This window comes from Lissotriton helveticus, chromosome 3_2, assembly GCF_964261635.1.
Source record: "Lissotriton helveticus chromosome 3_2, aLisHel1.1, whole genome shotgun sequence".
NCBI lineage: Eukaryota > Metazoa > Chordata > Amphibia > Caudata > Salamandridae > Lissotriton > Lissotriton helveticus.
The window spans coordinates 460,630,337-460,650,925 of record NC_136062.1 but is presented as its reverse complement, the minus strand read 5'-3'; the positions used below and the strand labels follow the sequence as shown (position 1 = coordinate 460,650,925).

Here is a 20,589-nt window from a genome sequence, read left to right as displayed (position 1 = left end):
AAACACAAGAATTTCTCCAATATGAATTCGAATGTCCTCCGCCGACCGAAATTCTGCCTCTAGAACACTACGGCTGTATAATATATACAGACGGATCAGCACAACCCGCAGTGGGGGGTAAGCAAGCCTACAGTGCTGCGTGCGCGATTGTTAAAGGTCGCTGGCACGAAGGAAAATTTAAACCAGTGGTCACTAAAACGCAATCCCTAGGAGACTGTACAGCTCAAAGAGCAGAATTACTGGCATTCAAGATGGCGCTTGAAAATACCGATCGAGAATTCCCCACACTTATTGTGTGCGATTCATATTACTGCGTCCAATCTTACAATGAATACTTGCAGATCTGGGTTCAGAATGGTTTTAAAGATGCAAAAGGTGGCACAATCAAACATAAAATGCTTTGGGAACAAATAGTTCTTTTGCAAAAGGAACTACAAAAGACTCACGTGATACATACACTGAGTCATCAACGTGATGGCGTTCACGTTGCAGGGAATTCATTGGCTGACGAAGCAGCGAAGGCAGCAGTGCAAACGGCTTCCGTAGCTGCTATCACCCGGTCAAAAACAAAAAGAGACAGCGAAATATTACAGGCTGTCAGCGCTACAGTAAAAGATGCGATAGAAACACTCCCGAAAGGCTTTCCAGTAAAGTACTCATACATAACTGATGCAAATAATGTTCCGTTTGCTCGAATCCCTGGAGTGGGGGATAGGGCAATTCCAAACATGGAACATAGGTTAGGACTCATTATAGCGGCACACGAAGGACTCGCTTCTGTACATGCTGGCGTTTCAGCCACAGTATTATTATTAAAACAGAGATACTGGTGGCCACAAATGAGAAGACAAACAAGGAACTATGTTCTAGAATGTGAAACATGTCAAAGAATGAAAGTATCAACAGTGAAACGACCAGCACAGACGCCCCTTCTAATCTCAGATAAACCATTAGCCTGTGTTTACCTGGACCACTGTGGTCCCTTAGAAAGGGATGGTAACTATAAATATATCTTGGTCGCAGTGGATTCATGCACGAGATTCATATGGATGTGGCCCCAGCGATCGGCTGACGCCCGAACTGTTATAAAAGATTTGCGAGTCTTTAGCGGCACATACGCAATTGGCATGCTACATTCTGACCAGGGTCCTGCTTTTAGCTCCCGGGCTTATAAGGAGGCCATGACCAGCATGGGCATTGCATTGCGGTACTCTTGTCCATTTCATCCCGAGGGAAACGGAATCGTAGAAAGAAAAAACCGTGACATAAAGCAATCTATAACAGCAAAGGTATTAGGTTCGGGAGCTGGGTGGGTCAAACATCTAATAAGTGTCCAACGTAGTCTAAATAACCTGCCAAGGAATTCTCTGAAAGGGTTCAGTCCGTACGAACTATTGTTCGGGACTAGAATGATAATCCAAGATCTTGATAGTCAGACTTCAGTGGTTAAAGACAAAAGCTTTGATATCAAAGATCGTTTGGCTATTTTGCAGGACTTAAATGAAACAAGAAAAGACCTGAGCAACATAAAGTTGAAACAACAGCCAACAACCACTGAAGAGAAACCACCAGTCCCAGCAAGGCCTGTCTGGATTCCAAAAGTCGGGGATCTAGTCAGAGAAAAGATCGCGGTAAAGAAGGAATTTGGGCCTTCTTACAGAAAAGCAGTTCCTGTCTTGTCTATCAACGGGACAAGATCAGTAGTACTACCGCCCCTTGCTGGTAAAAAGGAGAACCGAGTTGTATCCATCGACCTGGTTAAACCACAATCATGTGGCCGATAACAAACAGTAGGCCAAGTGGACTCCCAAGAAGTAGCAGAACACCAATGTTTGCTACGAATAGAGAGGCTCAAACTGGAAGACTGATCACATTTGGAAAAACTACAGTGAATCAACAAGGACTATGCAACAAAGCAATGGAACTTGAACCTCTTAAAACCCAAATTAAAACTTTTCATCAAGAAACAACAACCTATGATGATGTAACTGCAGACTTTGCTAATGAAACAAAGCAAAATCCAAAAACAATTGGAACAATTGACAGAACAGCATCCGGCTACTTCATCAACTTCGATGATTCATCTGAAGACCTGAGTGAAGCAAAGAAACAGCCATCAACAAAAACTTTTAAAGACAAAGCTAAGGAACTTTTTCAACAGCTGAAAGAAACCTATCTGATCTCTCCATGGATTGAATTTTGGGTGGCCTTCGGTGCATTTATCCTCATTCTTTGGCTCATCCTAGTACTATGTTTGGGACATTTCATTGAAGGGAAATATGCTAAAATGGACACAGCAAGCCAGAAAATCAACTTGGTCCTTAAACCACACACATCTTCACACATCGAGAAAAGAGAACTTTCTTCAGTAAACTTCAAAGCCAATCCTATACCAGGCGGTGTAGCATGGGACAAAACTGATTATGAAATCTATGGTCCGGTTGAAATCCTGAAGTATCCACACCAATTCAAGATCTCATTGAGTGACTTTGTAAAACCAAGCTCATTTGCGGATGATTGGGACTTTGAAAGTATCAATGATATGATGTCTGATCTTGTTATGTCTGCTAAATTCACAGAACATGATTATTTGCAGGGTTCGTCTAATTAGGATCAGATGTTCTGCCACAACCATTATGGTAACCATTATCTACATAAATCTGCTCAACCTAGAAATGTTTTAAATTATAACCAATGGGAACATTGTGCTACTCCTCCAAAAGATAGCTCGAAAACATTTTATGATAAACATTCATACTTTTCAGGGTTTAACACAAGTAATGCAGAAACATTTTATTTCAAATTGTCAAATAAGACAGGTATGAAGACCATGCTTACAAACACAAAATTGATATATTCCGATTCATTCTTTGAACAAATGAATACATTTGGGTTTGATTTCTGGAACAATAATATTGAAACAAAAACTGTTTGGGGTACAAGAGATTGGCAAGTACAAGGTATAGAATCATTGTTTAGAGCCTGCATGATCCCAGAACAAATTATATTTTTGAACAACACTATTCAACAAACTACCTGTCTTGGCTTAGCCAAAATCAAAGATTTGAACAAACCGTCTATTCCAAAGCCAACAGTGAACAGTAATAGCTCTATAGATGTTGAGATAGACGTAAACCATATATTAAACCAAAACAGAACACATCCTGAATGGAAAAAATGGTTGATCTGGCCCACAGATACAAATAACTGTCAAGACAGATTCCTGAACAAAATACAGGGGTTCACATTGACTAGGCCAGACCCTAGATATTCCCAAAGACAACATCCAGGGATAGTAACCACCTACAGCGTGGCCAAGCTCTGCCTTCAATGGCTACAAACGTCCACACTGGCTGAAATTAAGCAACACCTAACTTTACTTACAGAAGGTGCTGACTTGCGTGATTTCATGTTGGGACCACGCAAACAGCGTCAAAAACGTTTCATAGCGGCCTCTATATATGCAGCTTATAACGAAGTTTGGAAAGTAACTCAAATTGAGACAGCAGAAAAATACGGGAAATTGACCGTATTAATTTGGAAAAATCACTTTCTGTGGTGGACAATTGGTTAATGACTCTGTCCTCCAGAATATATTCTCTGGACAGCATTGTGTCTTCAGCAATCGATATAATATCGCAAGACTTACTGATGTTACAACATGGTCAGTCCCAATTGCGTTCTATTGTACAGCTTGGCTGGACGTTACAAAATCTGCGTTCTGGCTATGTGCCTTGGCGTTTAATCAACACAACGTCATTATTTAATATCTTTAACCTCACTGATAAACAAATCAGTTTGGCACAGAAGGGTGCTGACTATACAATTCTGAGCATTGAAAAACTTGAGAGATTACCATTGACAATGTCAGAACGACCTGTCATTGAATGGATAATACATGGAATAATAAATATTCCGATAACTACTTTCCAGTTTCAATTCTGCCAAAAATATATACAGGCAGGCCAGTATGAAAGGTTGGGTAAAGGGTACATTAAGTCAATATGGAACTTGCCCTATACACACGAATGTGTCAGCAATAAAGGCCAGAAAGTGTTTCTCAGTGGCGATAATTGTGCAAGATCACTGAGCGGTACACTTCTGTGTCAGGGTATTAGTTTGCACGGAGCCTGTGAAGGGACTTCAAATAACCTTTCATGTTACCAGCTAGGCACACCTGCAACACGAATAGAACCATTCTTTAGGAGAATCTCGAACGGGAGTTACATTCTAATAGTAGATCGCAGATGTTGTAGTTTGCTGCCCGGAAAACCTTATCTCATAACTGTGACTAGGAAGGTCATGTGCTGTGAACATGTATTATTCCCCAGCGACTCTCCAGACAGGGAGGCAAGGTTATGGCCCGATTTGAAAATTGCTCCTATTCGAATAGATACTTTAAGCAGAATGAAGACTGTGCTCCTACAGACGCCGACGAGGCTCACGTCATCAAAAGAAGCGTATGATCTCCAAGTTGCAAGGACAACAGAAGAGATTCATTCATTATTATCAACTAATTCCCCCATACATTTCGCAGAAATACTGAACAAAATCTTAAATATTTCTGATACCACTGGTATCTCCAGTGTATTTAAAGCAGTGTTTTCGGGTGCCTTAACTCCATTCAAAGCCATCCTGGGTATTTTTCCAGACTTTGTCCATTCCATTTTTGGCGGACTTCCTCTCCTTTTAGGACTAGTAGCGGGTATTCTATTTTTGATCCTGTTATTTCGCTATGGCAAACCATGTCACAGACAAAACACCTGCGACAAGGGAAGAAATGATCCTAGCCATTGGCTACCGGGACCGGGTAACTAAAATCCTTGGACTATCCCGGCTTAGAGACCTGAACATGACTTGGTTTCTTTCATTTAGACCAATGTGGCAAAGTTGTGTTATGCCTGTATTAAGATGCTTGCTATGCGGCGAAGAATGCGTGTTGGACACCTGTCTGGCACTACAATCGGATGCGCCAATGAACGCAGATACCTTGTTGGGTCCGGTAACGGCTCATGCATTGTGCTGTCCCCAGCGGCTACCAATCCTGATGACGGCATTCGTGGAGTCTTCACCACTACGATTGAGGGGTAGTGAAGTACAAGATGAAAGCAGCATCAATCAGGTACGACCTTCAGTCAGCTATGCTGATCAAAACATCAATGGAGGCAATCATGCTCAAGCTCATGAATGCATGGTAACAACTTTTTCCGAATTAGTGGAACTTACGCAAGAAGCTGTTGACAGTTTTTTCAACAGTCTAAATGATATGATGTTTTCACCAGAGCAGCAGGAATAACTTTGAGCAAATTAGCACTCGGAGTTCCCCACATCCTGAATTTGGCCTTACACTTTTTAAAGAAAAGCGATATGAAAAAAAAATGTTCATAATTTTTCAGACTGCAAGAACTTTTCCCCAATTCCAAAATATTTACGATTTTTGGGACACTTATCTTCTGCTTAAAGTAGACATTATTCTTAGAGAACTAAATTTCTATTTTAGGTAGTCACGAGACATTCGCTATCCTCTAGCACTATTATACATAAACTTTATGATTGTGATGAAATGGTCTCGCACTTTTTTTTCTGTATTAAGAGCCATTTCATGTGTGGTTTTCGCATTTATTCATGCTGAATTTAGAAATATGCGTTATATGTTTAGCATTATTAGACTGCTTGTGCATATAGTATACGTGACAGTACATGTGATTGTGTTTCGTATATTTTATAAAATCCAATTTCCGGAATGCATATAAATGTATTTTTGGGGTGGTACGGTATACACAAACGCTACTGATATTCACTATGCCTAGATTCGTAAATATGGACATAGTCTACGTGGAGTGGGTGTGATGTATTCCTATAGGCACTGTATCGATTCCCCTATTCCTGACCCTGGTTTGGTTAATAATTAACTAGCAGCCATCCAACGGTGCAAAAACCGTTATCTGATTAAGCCACACCACGGCACAGAAGCGCGTTATCTGATTAGGTCATAACGCATGCCATCTAATTAGACAAGCGATATTCCTCCAGCCCCTGGAGGCATACGGAGTTCTCAAAACAAATCAAACCTACAGCGACCTGGGAAATTCCCATAACCATTGTTTTGATTTCACCGAGAACTTCAGCAAAAGAATGTGCGAACGAGCCCGTTCATATGACATCCTTATTGACGTATATATGTCCATCCTTACGTCAATCTCGGCACCTTTCAGGTATAAATATTACCGACATTGCCTTAAGCAAACACATGCGGTGGTGACGAGATCGGAGCAGCGAGACGTGCTGAGGAGCCCAGCAGAGAGCGAAGCCCACAGACGCTGCCCCGCCTTCCTGACACGCTGAGAACGAGACGCTGCCTTTCTCCTGCCGAGAAATCCAGCTCCGGCGCTTCCAAGCAGCCCTCGCAGGCAGCTGGAATATCAAGACCTGGGATAAGAGATACCAGCCCTCCATCATTCTAGATCTCAGGTACAGAACTGAATAACCCCTTGCAGAGAATTCTCGAGTCAGTCCCTTGGCAAAACAAATTTAACTTAAACTGCTACTTATCTACTCCCGCCCACGTATTAGGCTTAGGTCAGGTACACTGGGGTAGGCATGGTTAGAAGCACCAGTTGAGTACGATTAGTCAAATGTATATATGCATGTATCTATTTTATCCATTTTAAAGTATCATATGGCTCAGAAACCATATCAATGCTTTTACAGTATTATTTTATAATTCTGTCTCTACTGTATGCACTTTACTTAACTAAAAGTATTGCAATAATAGCGATTCATTTCTCTTGTATGAGAAAAGAGACTGATCAATACATAACATCTTTTATTGAACCACGCCCATCTCTTATTTCTCTACAAACTGGTGAAACTAAGAATGCACGTACTGACTGAGTAAAATAAGTTGTCTATTGTTTTCACACGACTCTAGAGATACACTCTTGATTAGGGGAGAGCAAAGTTGTCATGTTCTATGGTTGTCAGAAACTAAATCCCTTCTTGTCTATCCAGGGAGGTTAAAATCCTCCTTGCCTATTCGAGAAAGTTTCTAGTGAACTCTGAGCTAGCTGGCAAACACAAAACTTTAAGTCTAATATCGTCGGTAGAAGACCTAGTTAACCTCTGCCCTAGGTCTATACTATTGAAGATATTATTCCAATGCGCAGAGCCTATTGGGATAATAGGAACTACACTAGTGAGGGCTGAAGCCCAGTGTGTGGGCTAGGGAATCCTCGATTCGGGCTTCTAGGGAAGCCAAAAATTGATCGGATAGGTTTTTAGATGAAAGGGGACTTTCATACTTTGGGCTCTTACTTAAAGATGAGGAGTCACTGGGCTCAATTTGATGTGCACCCGGGCTGCATCGTGATGCGGGCTTCGATAATGAATAAGCTGCTGCCGGGACTCTGCAGCTTTCTTGAAGATTTAAAGGGGCGGGCAAGATGCTGTCATGGACTTGGGCTTGAACTTGTAATATGGCTGCAGTAGTTGTTACAATAGTTTTAGTAAAGTCTAAGCCAGGGTCTGATGCAGAAAGATTTCCAGCGCTGGTGGGATGAACTCTTAATGGGTCAATAAAAGTGTCCTGGATCGTGATGACATCCTCCTGGAAAAGCCTATGCGGCTGGTGATTCTCATGTGGAATGTGAGCCTCAGGCGACCATAAGCAAGGACTCTCAGAAAGTGATCTTTTGATATGACCAGGGCTGTGGGAAGAGAGCTGGTCGTGGTCCTGGGTTTCTGTATCGCACTGCGATGTCGGAGTAGGGGCAGAGCCAGTTTGAGGAGCAGGTTTACTGAAAAAATCACTAATCTGTGCTTGTGACAGTTGGCCAGCTGTGTTTGACACTTTATCTTGGGGTGATGGCGACTGTTGTAGAGCACCCCCGGGGGAGACAGCTCGAAGTTACCTAAGTGGCATAGTGACTTGCCCCTCATGAAGCTCCCGCGGGGTATTGCTTACAAATTAGAGAGTTGGAGCTCGGAGCTTGCGCTACCCCTGACAGCACTGTCCAGTGATTGCTTACGCCAGTGAGGGTGGCAAACTAGCTGTAGATTGTAAGCAGCCCGTCTGTATAACGTGGTAGTGGTAGTGGAAGGCACTTGCCGCCATCGGAGGCACTAGGGGCGATTATGGTGTTTTGCGAGGCCTCCTCTCTCCTCCTCACCTCTTTGCTGATAGGTGAGTAGAGCTAGGTGAGCTAGGCCACTCCTCACTCCTTGCTGTCAACAGTCTTCACATGGATGGGGTCAGGCAATGGAAGATACCCTTTTTCCCCTCGTTGCCACCCAACTGGGCGTCTCTCGTGTGCTGAAGGCGGTGTAGAAGCGGTTATCCCCCTCTGATGGTGTCCGGTCCAGTCCAGTCAGGTCTGCCAGGGGTCATCCATAGGAGCGGGGCTCTAATCCTTGCTCTGCACCACTCTACACCGCTCAACCTACACACTGCATGGGCGTGAGTTAGGAAGAGGAGATGGTGAGCTCGCCTGAGGGACTGAGAACGGGGAGCAGGAAGTACTGCCGCTCCCGCACTGATCCGCGCGGCTTGACCCTGCTCAATCCCCTCAGCTCGACTCCTGCAACCCTAGTGCGGTGGAGAGAGAAACTACAGGGACCACAATCCACTACAAGCGGGGCCCACAACAGCCCGGAAGAGTCTATTGGGCTCGCTGACTGGAGTGCACTTTAATATTCCCTGATGCAGCACTTCCTTCATCATGTGTGGCCAGAAGACGCCTTGAAGACCAGATTGTCCCAAGTGAATACCCACTTTCTGGTACGTGCTGTTCAGTGCCTCTGTGCACACCCTCGCGTGTCTGCCCTGTGAATAGCGGACCATGAACGGCAAGAACGGGGACTCCGGCACTCTGGCACTCTGGGCGGCTGGCAGACAGGCAGACAGGCAGACAGGCAGGCAGGCGGGCACTAAGAGCAGCCCCAACCACGGGCTGAACAGCCAGCAACAGGCAACAGGAAGGCGAGCCGCGAACCGCAAACAGCAGCTACGGCGGCGCACTCCGGAACTCTGGGTGGCAGACAGGCAATCCGGGTGGCCACAGGCAGAACCGCTGAGAACAGGCAGTCAAACTGCAAGCCGCGGGCTGCGAACAGCAGCGGCAGCGGCGGCGGGAGCAACAGCGGGAGCGGGAGCACAGATGTCCGCTCGCATCCAGGTCCGTCGACACCAGGTGAGTTCTGGCAGCAGGCAACAAGATCAGCAGGACCTCAGATATACCACACGACCGCCAGTAGGTAACATATATATATATTTATATGTCAATAAAAAGAAATGCACAGTGGTCAGGATGATGTCTGATATTCTATTCAAACATTGCAGATGCACAGTTGCCTCCTATGCCTTTCTGTTCATACAGATACACATTAGTAGCCATGGTTGCAGAGATACACTTAAGTAAATGTACAAGACCCACACTGGGTGCAAAGGACACTGATTCTTGGGTGGGTTCTGAGATAATAGAGTGCAACCTACACCTCCCCACTCTGCTATGCCATGCACTAAGCAGTCTTGTTTACAGTTATTGAACTTTACGTGAGTTAGGTCAATAATGTCATAATTGCTTAACGCAGGAGGGTTGTGCTATGTTGTTGGGAGGCAGAAGGAGCAAGAAGGCTCCTGATCAGAGCAAATACCTCAGCGATACATTCCCCTTTCACATTGGTGGCTTTTGTTGATCCTTGCATCACTCTCTAACTGAAAACTATTGTTAATAACATGATTCAATCAACAACAGAAAACAGTAGTCTATGATCTGGAGCAGTAATTGGTCAGAGTGGAGGGATACTTTACCATTTGAAATGTACTGTGTCATGATCCTCACGTAGTCATCACGGTCACTGCGGCTCTGCTCATGGTAAAAACCCAAGGCATGGTTGAGCTCATGCTGGATGCTTCCTCTCATTAGGCAACCAACTCCCACTGATACAGCCTGGGGTCCGCCGGTTCTTCCGATTAAAGACCAGCAGCTGGGACAGACATGAAGTAAAAGAGAGACAGTTCTGAGAACTCCTGACACCTGAGAACAGTGACCTCATTGAGAGAGCAGCTGCAGCAACACTAGTACTAGAGACAACAGTATCAGAAGAATGAAAGCCAGACCCACCACAACAGCTGTGCAATTCCTCATACCGTTTTGCTTGTGTCCCAAAGATCCCCTGCTATTTTGTTTTTTTGGCAGGTTGTGGGGGCCCTTCTTCATCTTCCTTAGGGCCATCCTTTGGCACGCCCTAAGAAGAGGAGACCATCTCTCTTGTCATCTCAGATTCCTGTAGCATTAAGAACACAGAGGTTCTTTGACTTCTCTGTTCATGTTCTGTCTTGTGGGTGCTGACTCTTTGTTTTGGGATGCAGAGTTTTTCCCAGAGTAGTAATCTACTGTTCTCACTATGTAAAGTATGGCAATGGGCTGATGTTCAAGGTTTTTGTTTTAGGTTTGTGAACATTATGAACAATAATGACTGATCATTGGAACATGTGTGCCCATAAAATCCTTCCCAAACACTGCTTGGGCACATATAGATAAGGTGACCCATAGTCAACCGCAAATATATTTTCTTTTTAAATGTCAGTTTCAGGGTTAAACCTGACATTTTCCACCCCCAACTCCCACTTCTTCTTCCTCTGCTGTCCATTGTTTTAGAGACTTGAGGGAAATCATAAGGATTCCCACTAGAGCAGCCACATGGAAAGTGTTGCAGCTCCTCCATACATCTGTGTCTAAACATTAACCAATGCAATGAAGTGTGGGATGATGCCCTTCCAATACTCCTCTCAGAGGAGGGAAACTTAAACCTCCACCTAAATGGCTCACTTTTTGAACTTGCAAAGATGCACTGACAAAGACTGGCAGTGGACAGCCTGGCCACTGCCTGGCTTTGTCAACAGAAGGTGGAGCTGCTCTGCAGCCCCCTGGTCACTTTGTGGACTTGGATCCCAGTGGACCTGTGTGCTCCCTGCAGATGTGGGTGGAACTGGGTGCGGCCATATTCTTCTTGGATCTTAACAATCAATCAATCAATCAAAGACATTTGTACAACACGCAGCTACCTCGACTGAGGCATCCCGGCGCTCAAGCAAGGCTGAAGAATTGACTTGGCCAGCGCAATCTAAGCTTGATTGAAGAGTCATGTTGTTACATCTTTCCTGAATCCCTGTTCTGAATAGGACATGCCTGCAGGCCCTACTGAAGTTCATTTCTGCCATGCTGCTGCTGACCTTGCCTTCATAGAATAATATGTATGGAAAAACAACACTGCTTTCCTCTGCAATTAACCACTTGGGCATGACTGTGCCTACGTCTATCAAGCCATGGATTTATTATTTTTTCAACAATACTGACACAATTACGCAGTAGTCAGTGTCGTTCTTTTTTTAAGATTAATTGAGACTACCTTTTCTCTTTGATCTGTACCCTATTAAACATTGCACCACACTAGTTATACACCCACCAACGCATGCAGATACATGATGATAATTTCTGTTCCATCCAGTTTGAATATGGTAAGCTGTTGTGTCAGTGTCCACCGCCTTACCTTTAACTACAAACAAGTTCACCAAACTAGTTACGGTCCCACCAGAGCAAGCAGAGGAATGTTAACATTCTTTGCGAGATATTTATGGGGATTTTGCGTGGGGCAGCACAGCAAGTCACCTTGTTGCACTGCTCTACATCAAAGTGAAAGGGCAGGAATGCACCATATTTATACAAAACGGTGCATTCCTGTCCTTTACCCCTGTGCTGGTGCCTTTTCAGCAGTTTAGCATGAATGCAGGCACTCTGCGTTGTCGGTACGATTGTTTTAGTGCAGGTAGAGGCGCCTTTGTGCACAGAAACAATCCATAGAGGCATTTTCATCTTTCTATGTGTGCTGCAGAATTTATGGAACATCTCCAGGTTTACACGGTTTTGTAAATCTGGGGAAGCATCAAAATCCACCACAACACTCATGGAATGCCTCCCTAGCACAGAGTAAGACAACACAGTGACTTGTGCTGCCTTGCCTTACTCCATATCTATGAGGCCATTCAAAACCATGCAAAATAGGTTTGAGTGGCTTCATAAATATGATTTGATGGTTGGATGGTTTGCACCGCCTCAGCAAAAAGTGATTCTATGTTGGTGCAAGTGGCTCAAAGATATGTCCACCTGTGTACATATGATAAGCGGTGGTGTCAATATCTACCACCTTACCTATCACTCCTAAACAGATCACCAACCTTGTCATGGACCCACATATACTGCACATATATCCTGTGTATCAGGGCTTGTTTTCATCTGCACTGCTTTCCAGATCTATCTCCATGATTATTTAGTGTAGCAATTATACCAAGGGCAGTGATAGGATGCAGACATTGGTCATCTATGTGAGGGTGGAACGGCAGTGACTTGAGATTTGTGACGTGAGAAAAAACACTGCGTGATGACAAGAGTTCCCCGTGAAGAGGATTGATTAAGTCAATGACCTGAATAATACACAGGTGCCTACAAGACCAGGGACCCACCAACACTGATGTTGCGCTAATATTGAACCTTCGTTTTACAGAACATGTGGCAACCATGTTGGACTAAAGGACTGAGAGAGTTGGATCCCCAAGGTAAGGCAGTGGCCACAAGCTGATGATGTATCCTTGGGGGTGACCCTGAAGCAGGTCCTGTCTTTACCCATCTCCAGGTGAAATCTGGAGGTAGTCGGTTTCCGTGGTGCGTTCCACAAAGCGGATGCAGGTCAATGCTGTATATTCTGAGATAGCGTCAGGGAAGTTTGCGGCATCACTATCACCTGTAGAAGAATGGAGAGTTTGTAAGAATGGTGAAATGACGGTGGATAGACCAAGCAGTGTAACTACTTCTCCCAGATGCAACCTCCACCACCACAGCAAACACTCACTGTAACCGCTGAGAGTGTAGGGCACTTGAACCGTCCCATCACTGGATTTGGGCCAAAAGCAGCTGTTGTCTTTACATATCATGGCACTGCGGCCAAGTTTCACAGCGATGTCTCCACCTTGCAGGAGCTGGTTGCTTTCTGGAATTAGAGCAGATATACTGAGTGATGGAATGAAAGCTCTTATAGTTACATCTAGCAGAAGGAAATAGACAAAAGGCAAGTGGGAAGCTGCAACCTTCTGGAGATCAAGTCATTAGCCCAGTAAAAAATCTACAATAAAGCAACACACACTGAATTGCAGGAGTGTAACTAGCATTAGAGCAGCAGGTACAGTGTCATTGGAGCCCTGGGCCTGAGGGGCCCACTGTGCTGTAATGACTGCTTCCTGTCACTACCAGCCAGAGTAGGGAGCACATTTCCTTTGGTTACATTGGGACCCATGGCACGCTTACTATATCACTAGTGCCTTTGTATGGGCTGGCACCTATTTTCCTAACAGACTTTGATACAGAGCAAGAGAGGGAAAAACACAAAAATCAGAAAGAAGCACAAAGAGAAAGACAGAAAAAACAGCAACAAGGGGGAAAGCAGTGAGGTTTGCCACAGCAAGAGTGAGGTAAAGAAATGGAGAGTATATGGAGATGTAAGAAAGGCATTAGGTGGAATCAAGACTATGTGACATTGGTTTTTGGCACATTGTACTTTGAAGGCGCAAACAGTGACTTCTGTGCAAATCTTTGCATCCAGGTAACTACTGTCCACAATACCCCGGCTAAAACCCCATTCCTCCCATTTACAAACAGCACACAGAGGAGCAAGTTTTGTACAGGGGTCAAATGACAACTCTGGGCCACTTGTACGTTGAGCGGAAATTTCTCACATTAGGCTAATACACAATCTGGAAAAGTATTCCAGGATTCTTGGAGGAACCTCTGCCATTCAGACCCTTCACCCAGGAAATCAGATCCCCAGATTCCACAACATGGGTTTTTGAACTATGCACAATGTTTACAGCAGCTAGAGAATATGGCTCCACTCACAGCAGACAGGTATGGATAGCAGACATCTGTGAGGTGCTGAATGATACACAATGGAAATATTGTTGGTTGTAAACCAAGAAGGTCTCACAGAATAATAGACGTAAAGTGCTTCATGTTTGCATCATGAATAATTTACACCTCATCCATCGGGGCCCTATACCTGCCTGCGGTGCCAGGCAGAACATGCAGAGTTTATCCACTTGGCCTGGTACCTATACTCATTACTTAGTTTAGTCTTGTAGGATCACATGTACCATCTCACAGGAGTTGTAGCCCTTAAAAGATTCCACGCTGGATTAACTGGTTTACAGTTATTGCACCATTACTGGCCAAATGCAGAATTGTAGTGAATTGCTATGGAGAACCATTCCTAAAGTAGACAATCGGATGAAAGATGTAGCCACATTGCAATGACAGAATGGAGACATATCCTTCACTGCACCCTCTACCTCTCGACCCAGGGATGTATGAGGCACACTCAGAGCACATCTAGTGGTGGATGAGACAGACACTCTGCTCACCCATGGAGGAGATGCAAATAGAGACAGGCAGTATCCCTGGAACATAAATAAAAATCCAACCCACCAGACAATCCTACACTCACGCAAGCACCAGGCCTGTACCACAAGCCCTAATAATGGAGGGTAGAAGGGACCTGGTCAGTAGTCAGAGCTACACCTCCAGCGGAATATACGCTTACAGGCCTAAAGGAGGTATGGGAGGGTCAAAATAGACTTGGGCTACACATGTGATGTTATATTTATTTATTTTATTTATTTTATGTAGTTTATAGAGCGCACAGCTACCCCCGAAGGGGTGTCCCGGCGCTAAAAACCTGAGCCTCTAAAGGGGAAAGGGAGCAAAGAGCAAGGAGAAGCAGTAGGGTGACTCAAAGTGCGGAAAAGAGCCAAGTTTTGAGTTTGGCTCGGAAGATGGATTCGGAGGGACAGAATCTCAACTCGATTGGTAGGGAGTTCCACAATTTAGCGGCAATGACACTGAACCCTCTGCCACCCATTCTAGATAATCTAAAACGGGGAGAGATCAGGAGGCGGAGGTCATTGGATCTCAGGGATCTGGTGGAGCGGGATATCGAGACACGTTTTTTCAGGTAGTTGGGCCCGCGGTCGTTGACGGCTCGATAGGTGAGGGTAAGGACCTTGAACTGGATGCGGCTGGCCACTGGGAGCCAGTGGAGTTCCTTACGATACGATATTAAATGATGACTGGTGGGAAATGTCAGTTTAGTTGACTTTTTTACTTTCTTTCACAAAGGAGACCAGGGCCCATATTATACGTAATGCCGTAGGGTGCAAGGGCATGTGCACCCATAGTTTCCCTCACCAGGGCACTATATTTTTATATAAGGGACTGCAGACATCTCTAATACCAATACAACTGGCTCACTTGTAGTGCCAGCACTATTTTCAGAAGTCGTTCCCTCTTTGCATAGGGGCATTACCGTATGCAAATGACGAAAGCTCTTTGCCTCTGTGCCCGCGATATATCCAACATACCCTTAGGAGGCCAACTGTCAGTGCAGCCCCTGTAAGCAGACCTCTGGAGGTGGATAAGGGCTTCCATGGATCCCCCACACACCTACCTGCAGGAGTTTGCAGTTACTCTCTGAACTCGCCAGCAGGGGGATCTGTAAAACCCCTTTTAAAAATGCAGGGTGGTTGCCGCCTGCACAGAGAAACAAGGAGCAGCTTTGAAGCAGCCTCTCCATATTTTACTGAGTGTGCTACCCCCAGGGCAGCATAAGGTTTCCGCTGGCCTGGGGACAGCGCATTCATTGTAATAGGGCACACAGTACCTGTTTACATCGTACGCATCTGCTTAAAGGTGCAACGTGGCGCAATCACGGACAATGTCCCCTTTATGTTATACGGGCTCAGGTTCAGAGATGGCTGCTTCTGGGTGCAATGTTTTTTCTGATATTATGTATTACTTGGACCCCTCTGAGCAAATACAATTAGTATTGATATGTTTAAATATCAAATAAAAAAGAGAAGCTTCACTCCTGTAGTCTCCAGTTCATGGAAGAACGCTTCCAACACAGTAAAGTGACAGTTAGATGGAGGGAGGCGTTTGTTGTTATACAAAATATAGGCCAATGTTTAAGAGAAGTTCTTCTTGCATGGACTGAAGTTCACCAGTAGGTCAAAATGCTAATGGCCTCCAGTAACAGCCAATCAGGTTTTAGTGTAAATCTCCCACCTCTGGGGACGCCATTCTTTAAAGGAAGGCAGACTCTATGTCAGTCACTGTCTTGAATAAACCCAAGAACATAGCTCCTGCTTCCTGTGCCCCTCTTGTGTCCTAAGACTTCAGCTCCTTTACCAGAGAACAGAAAATATACCTTTATTAAAGCTGATTCTAAGTGATATGAGCACATGAACCCCCACGACCATTCTGCCTACACCTCTCTCCGGCCACCACTCAATGTTCCACTTGATATTTGATTTGTTTCCGGCTATGATCTTGCTGCCTGTTTTATTGCCACTCATTTATTTCATAAATCATGTTGAATCTAAACCCTATGCATAGGTACACAGAAACCATGCTGATGTTGAGAAAATCAACCGTTCCCAGTGATGCCAGTCCCAGGAGAAGACAGCACAGAGTACACAAAGGCAGGGTCTGTTTGTTCATCAGTTGCAGGATGAGTTGACTCTAGAACCTTGACTTGGTCAGTAGGAGGCAAAAAGATGCTTTCCTAACTAGGACACCACTGAGTGGCAGGGACACTTGATAGGGTTCAAAGGAAGACACCAGTAGCAGAGTACCCATCAAGCTTGAGAAACTTCAATTCTTCTACAAAGCCTTGGACGAGGGGTCCAGCTGATCTAAAGTCAGAGGGTCTTCCAGATGTAAGGATCCAGGAGTGAGAACATTCAAAGATGGAAGTTGCAGTAGGTGATTGTAGGTGGAGAGGGTGCGAAGGGTCACTGATATGAGCACACAGGTGTGGCTGTGTCACCTAGTAGTAGGGGTACTGACACCAACAGACAGGTAAGACACTTAGGAAGGACATGGTAATCATCATGGAGGCAGTTATCGTGGTGCCAGCACTAAGGGGGAACAATGGCTCCGAGGAGGTTAAAAGGGTGAGACTAGTGGGGCTTACAGACATCATTAGGGGGCTAGAAGAAGCACTAGGGAAAGATGACAGCGTATTAAAGCACATGTGCTTAATAGGCACCAGAGAGTTGAGAAAGTTTTCTGACACATGGGAAGCCGGATGCTTCACTGCCATTCTGAAGTACCTCCGTCTGATTGTGTTTGTAGCACTCTACGGGCCAGATGTATCAACACTTTTGTGCCGTTTCCAAGTACAAAAATGTGTTTTCCACTGTATCAAACATTTTGAATTTGCAATATGGGTAATTACAATTATTAGCGATTACCTAAATTGCGAATGCATTCCCTAAATGCAATTCATATAGCTATCGCAAATTGAGATTTTGCATTGAGGAATCGCAAATTACCACCAACTTCTAGTTGGTAGTAATTTGTAAATTCCTTGAAAAATTCTATTTTTTGCATTTTCCTAAGTGCCATGTGGCAAACATACATGCCCTTAGGGCATGTATGTGCGCCACATGTGCACACATGCATATTTCAGGTGTGCATCAGGGTGGCCTTTTCACCCCCTTGCACCGTGCGCAATTTGCAAGTATCTATTGCAACATCTATTTAACTTGTGAAGGATCTCCAAGGGCTTGGAAAAGAGCTTGCCTCCTGCTGAAGTCTCAGGGACAACAGACTTCACCACCCAGCTCCTCAGAGTTCTTTTGGAAGTGTGTGCTGCTGTTTTGGGCCTTCTGAGCAACTGCGTGTCGCAAGGAGCTGGAAGTGCGACTCAACGAGAAGAAGCGTGTCGCCGTTGCTGTGCCTGCTGTCGCAACTCCGATGGAGGGTGTCGCCGCTTGAACTGTTGCACTGCACTGCATCGGAGAGAAGCATGCCGCAACGAATTGGAAGCGTGTCGCCGTCGCAACTCCGAAGAAGGAGGGTGTCGCCACTGTGGTTGTCGCACTGCACCGCATCAGGAGAAGAATCTCGCAATGAGGTCCGAGTGTGTCGCCGTCGCTGTGCCTGCCGTCGCAACTCCGAAGCCAGAGGGTGTCGCGCTGGAGCTGTCGCATTGCACCGCATCGACATAGAGCACCTCGCATCCCTGAGAAGCACACCGCCGTCGGAGCTGCTACCGTCGCATCTTGAATGTCGCCGCTGTAGTTGTCGCATCGAGCAGAAGCTTCACGCATCTTGGAGAAGAGCGTTGCCACTGGAGCTGTTGCTGTTGCCGTCGCATCGTAAGGGTGTCGCCGCTGCAGTCCACGCATCGAACCGAGAGTTTCTCGCATCCCCGAGAAGCGCGCCACATCTGGAAAATCTTCACGTCTTTATTTCTTTATTTCTGAACTTTGCCGCCTTTCCCATCACTGCGACATTGCTTGTCGTGGAAGTGCAACGCAACTTAAGGTACATTGATGCAGAATGTCACATCTAAGAACTGAACTGAAGTAAGCTTAAATCTAACATCTTAAAGTGATCATAGTGTGTATTTTTGTTGTTTATGGTCTTGTGGTAACTCTATATAAAGTCTAATTATTTTTTATATAAAACCTGTGTGGTGTCCATTTGTAGTGTTGTCACTGGGTTACTGTATGTGGTCACAACTGCTTAACTTACAATGCCTCTGAAATAAGCCTTGAATGCTCGCGCCACGCAGCCTAGAGGGTGAGCAGGGGTTATTTTAGGAGTGTAACCCCCTTGTCCAGACTAGAAGAGAGGGTCCCTACTTGTCACAAGTACCTACCTGTGCCAACTACAGACCCCCAAATATAACAGTCTTGTACATGTGTGTTCCAAGGCTCGTCTAGAGCTGGCACCATGTACAGGTACCTCCACCCTCGATCCCAGAATGCGCTGTTTTTATCTTACCTTTGTTCGTTTTGCTGATGATCTCAAAGACATCCAAGCTCTTTGCTTCAGGTGGGGGTTCTGCATCTGAAAGTAAAAGAAACCCCCATCAGTACTGAACCTGCTGGCCCTATGCACATTTCACACACAGTAATGAAGGAATAACATGTTCCTTACCATGATGTGCCTCTGGCTTTTCGAAGAATTCCTGCAGAAGAAAATGTTTTAAATGTTTAATTATTCGGATGTGTTCCTGTACTTTCTTGGATGTATTAGAAACAAATCTTGCAAACTTCAGATAACTTATACTAATGATCAGAAGACAGCATCAAGTCTGTCTGCAAATTGTACATAGCAGATAAAATGTTAATGTACCTCTACTATCTACACTCTATACAGAGTATGTAACTACATGTGCACAGTTCACACAGGCCATAGAAGGTGTAAATGCACCAGAACTAGCTTCACATTGTGCACAGAGAGCAAGTACGCCAGTACTATCTGTACACTAGGAGAAAGGTGTTGATAATCATACACACTGTGCAAAACATGCAACTGCACTCAAAACACATAGAAGCTACAAGAACAGGTGTAGATAAGGTTATTTTAACCCTGTAAAGTTGTAGTCACTTTGCCCATTCCAGGGCGCACAGGTGAACACAAGTGTGATGCCCTCCTGTCTAGAACTCCATCACTGTTACACGTGGCAAGAGAGATGTGCTGCAGGTCTACAAAATACAGTGGTTGCACGTCGCACCTGTACAAGTGAACACATAGTAAAACAGACATGAGTGTTTGTGTATGCTGTGGGTCTTCATAAACAGTTGCTGCTCCTCACTGGTGCAGGTGCAGTCACAGTGATTCACCTGAGAGTCTGCACTGACACACAGGTGAATATAACACTGTTACTTCGAGTCTCACCTGTGCAAGTGCACTCACAGAGATGCACACCTGAGAGTCTGTACTTGCACACAGCTGAATATTACTCTGTTACTTCCCTTTTTTACCTGTACAGGTGCACTCTCATAGATACACACCTGGGAGGCTGCACTTGCATGCAGGTGAATATAACGCTGTTACTTCCCTTCTCACCTGTACAGGTGCACTCATAGAGATGCACACCTGAGAGTCTTTACTTGCACACAGGTGAATATAACACAGTTACTTCGGCTCTCACCTATGCAGGTGCGCTCATATAGATACACGCCTGGGAGCCTGCACTTGCACACAAGTGAATATAACTCTGTTACTACCATTTTCACCTGTGCAGGCACACTCGCAGAGATACACACCTTGGAGGCTGCACTTGCACGCAGGTGAATATAACACTGTTACTTCCCTTCTCACCTGTACAGGTACACTCGCAGAGATACACACCTGGGAGTCTGCACTTGCAAGCAGGTGAATATAACTCTGTTTCTTCCCTTCTCACCTGTACAGGTGCACTCACAGAGATGCACACCTGGGTGCCAGCACTTGCACACATGGGAATATAACTCTGTTACTTCCCTTCTCACCTGTACAGGTGCACTCACATGGATAGACACCCGGGAGCCTGCACTTGAATATATCAATGGAAATACAAGTCAAAGGGAACATTTTATCTGAAATGTCGTTTTGGATTCCCACAGCCAGTAATTTCGAAAGGAAGAGTCAACAGTTTCATGAAAGCAGTAAGGCATACTAAAACCTCCGAAGTATACATACAATATAA

At 44.9% G+C, this 20,589-nt stretch overlaps 1 protein-coding gene across 1 annotated transcript in view; it reads right to left on the bottom strand.

The window, feature by feature from the left end:
- Positions 1-20,589, bottom strand: part of LOC144826358 (astacin-like metalloendopeptidase) — a 195,333-nt gene that overhangs the window by 101,350 nt on the left and 73,394 nt on the right. The window contains exons 2-6 of the mRNA XM_078684686.1: positions 19,053-19,083; positions 18,897-18,962; positions 12,907-13,044; positions 12,681-12,798; positions 9,809-9,984 (exon numbers count right to left, since the gene is read on the bottom strand). Of these exons, the coding sequence (XP_078540812.1) occupies positions 9,809-9,984; positions 12,681-12,798; positions 12,907-13,044; positions 18,897-18,962; positions 19,053-19,083 (529 nt within the window). The remainder of the gene's footprint in view (positions 1-9,808; positions 9,985-12,680; positions 12,799-12,906; positions 13,045-18,896; positions 18,963-19,052; positions 19,084-20,589) is intronic.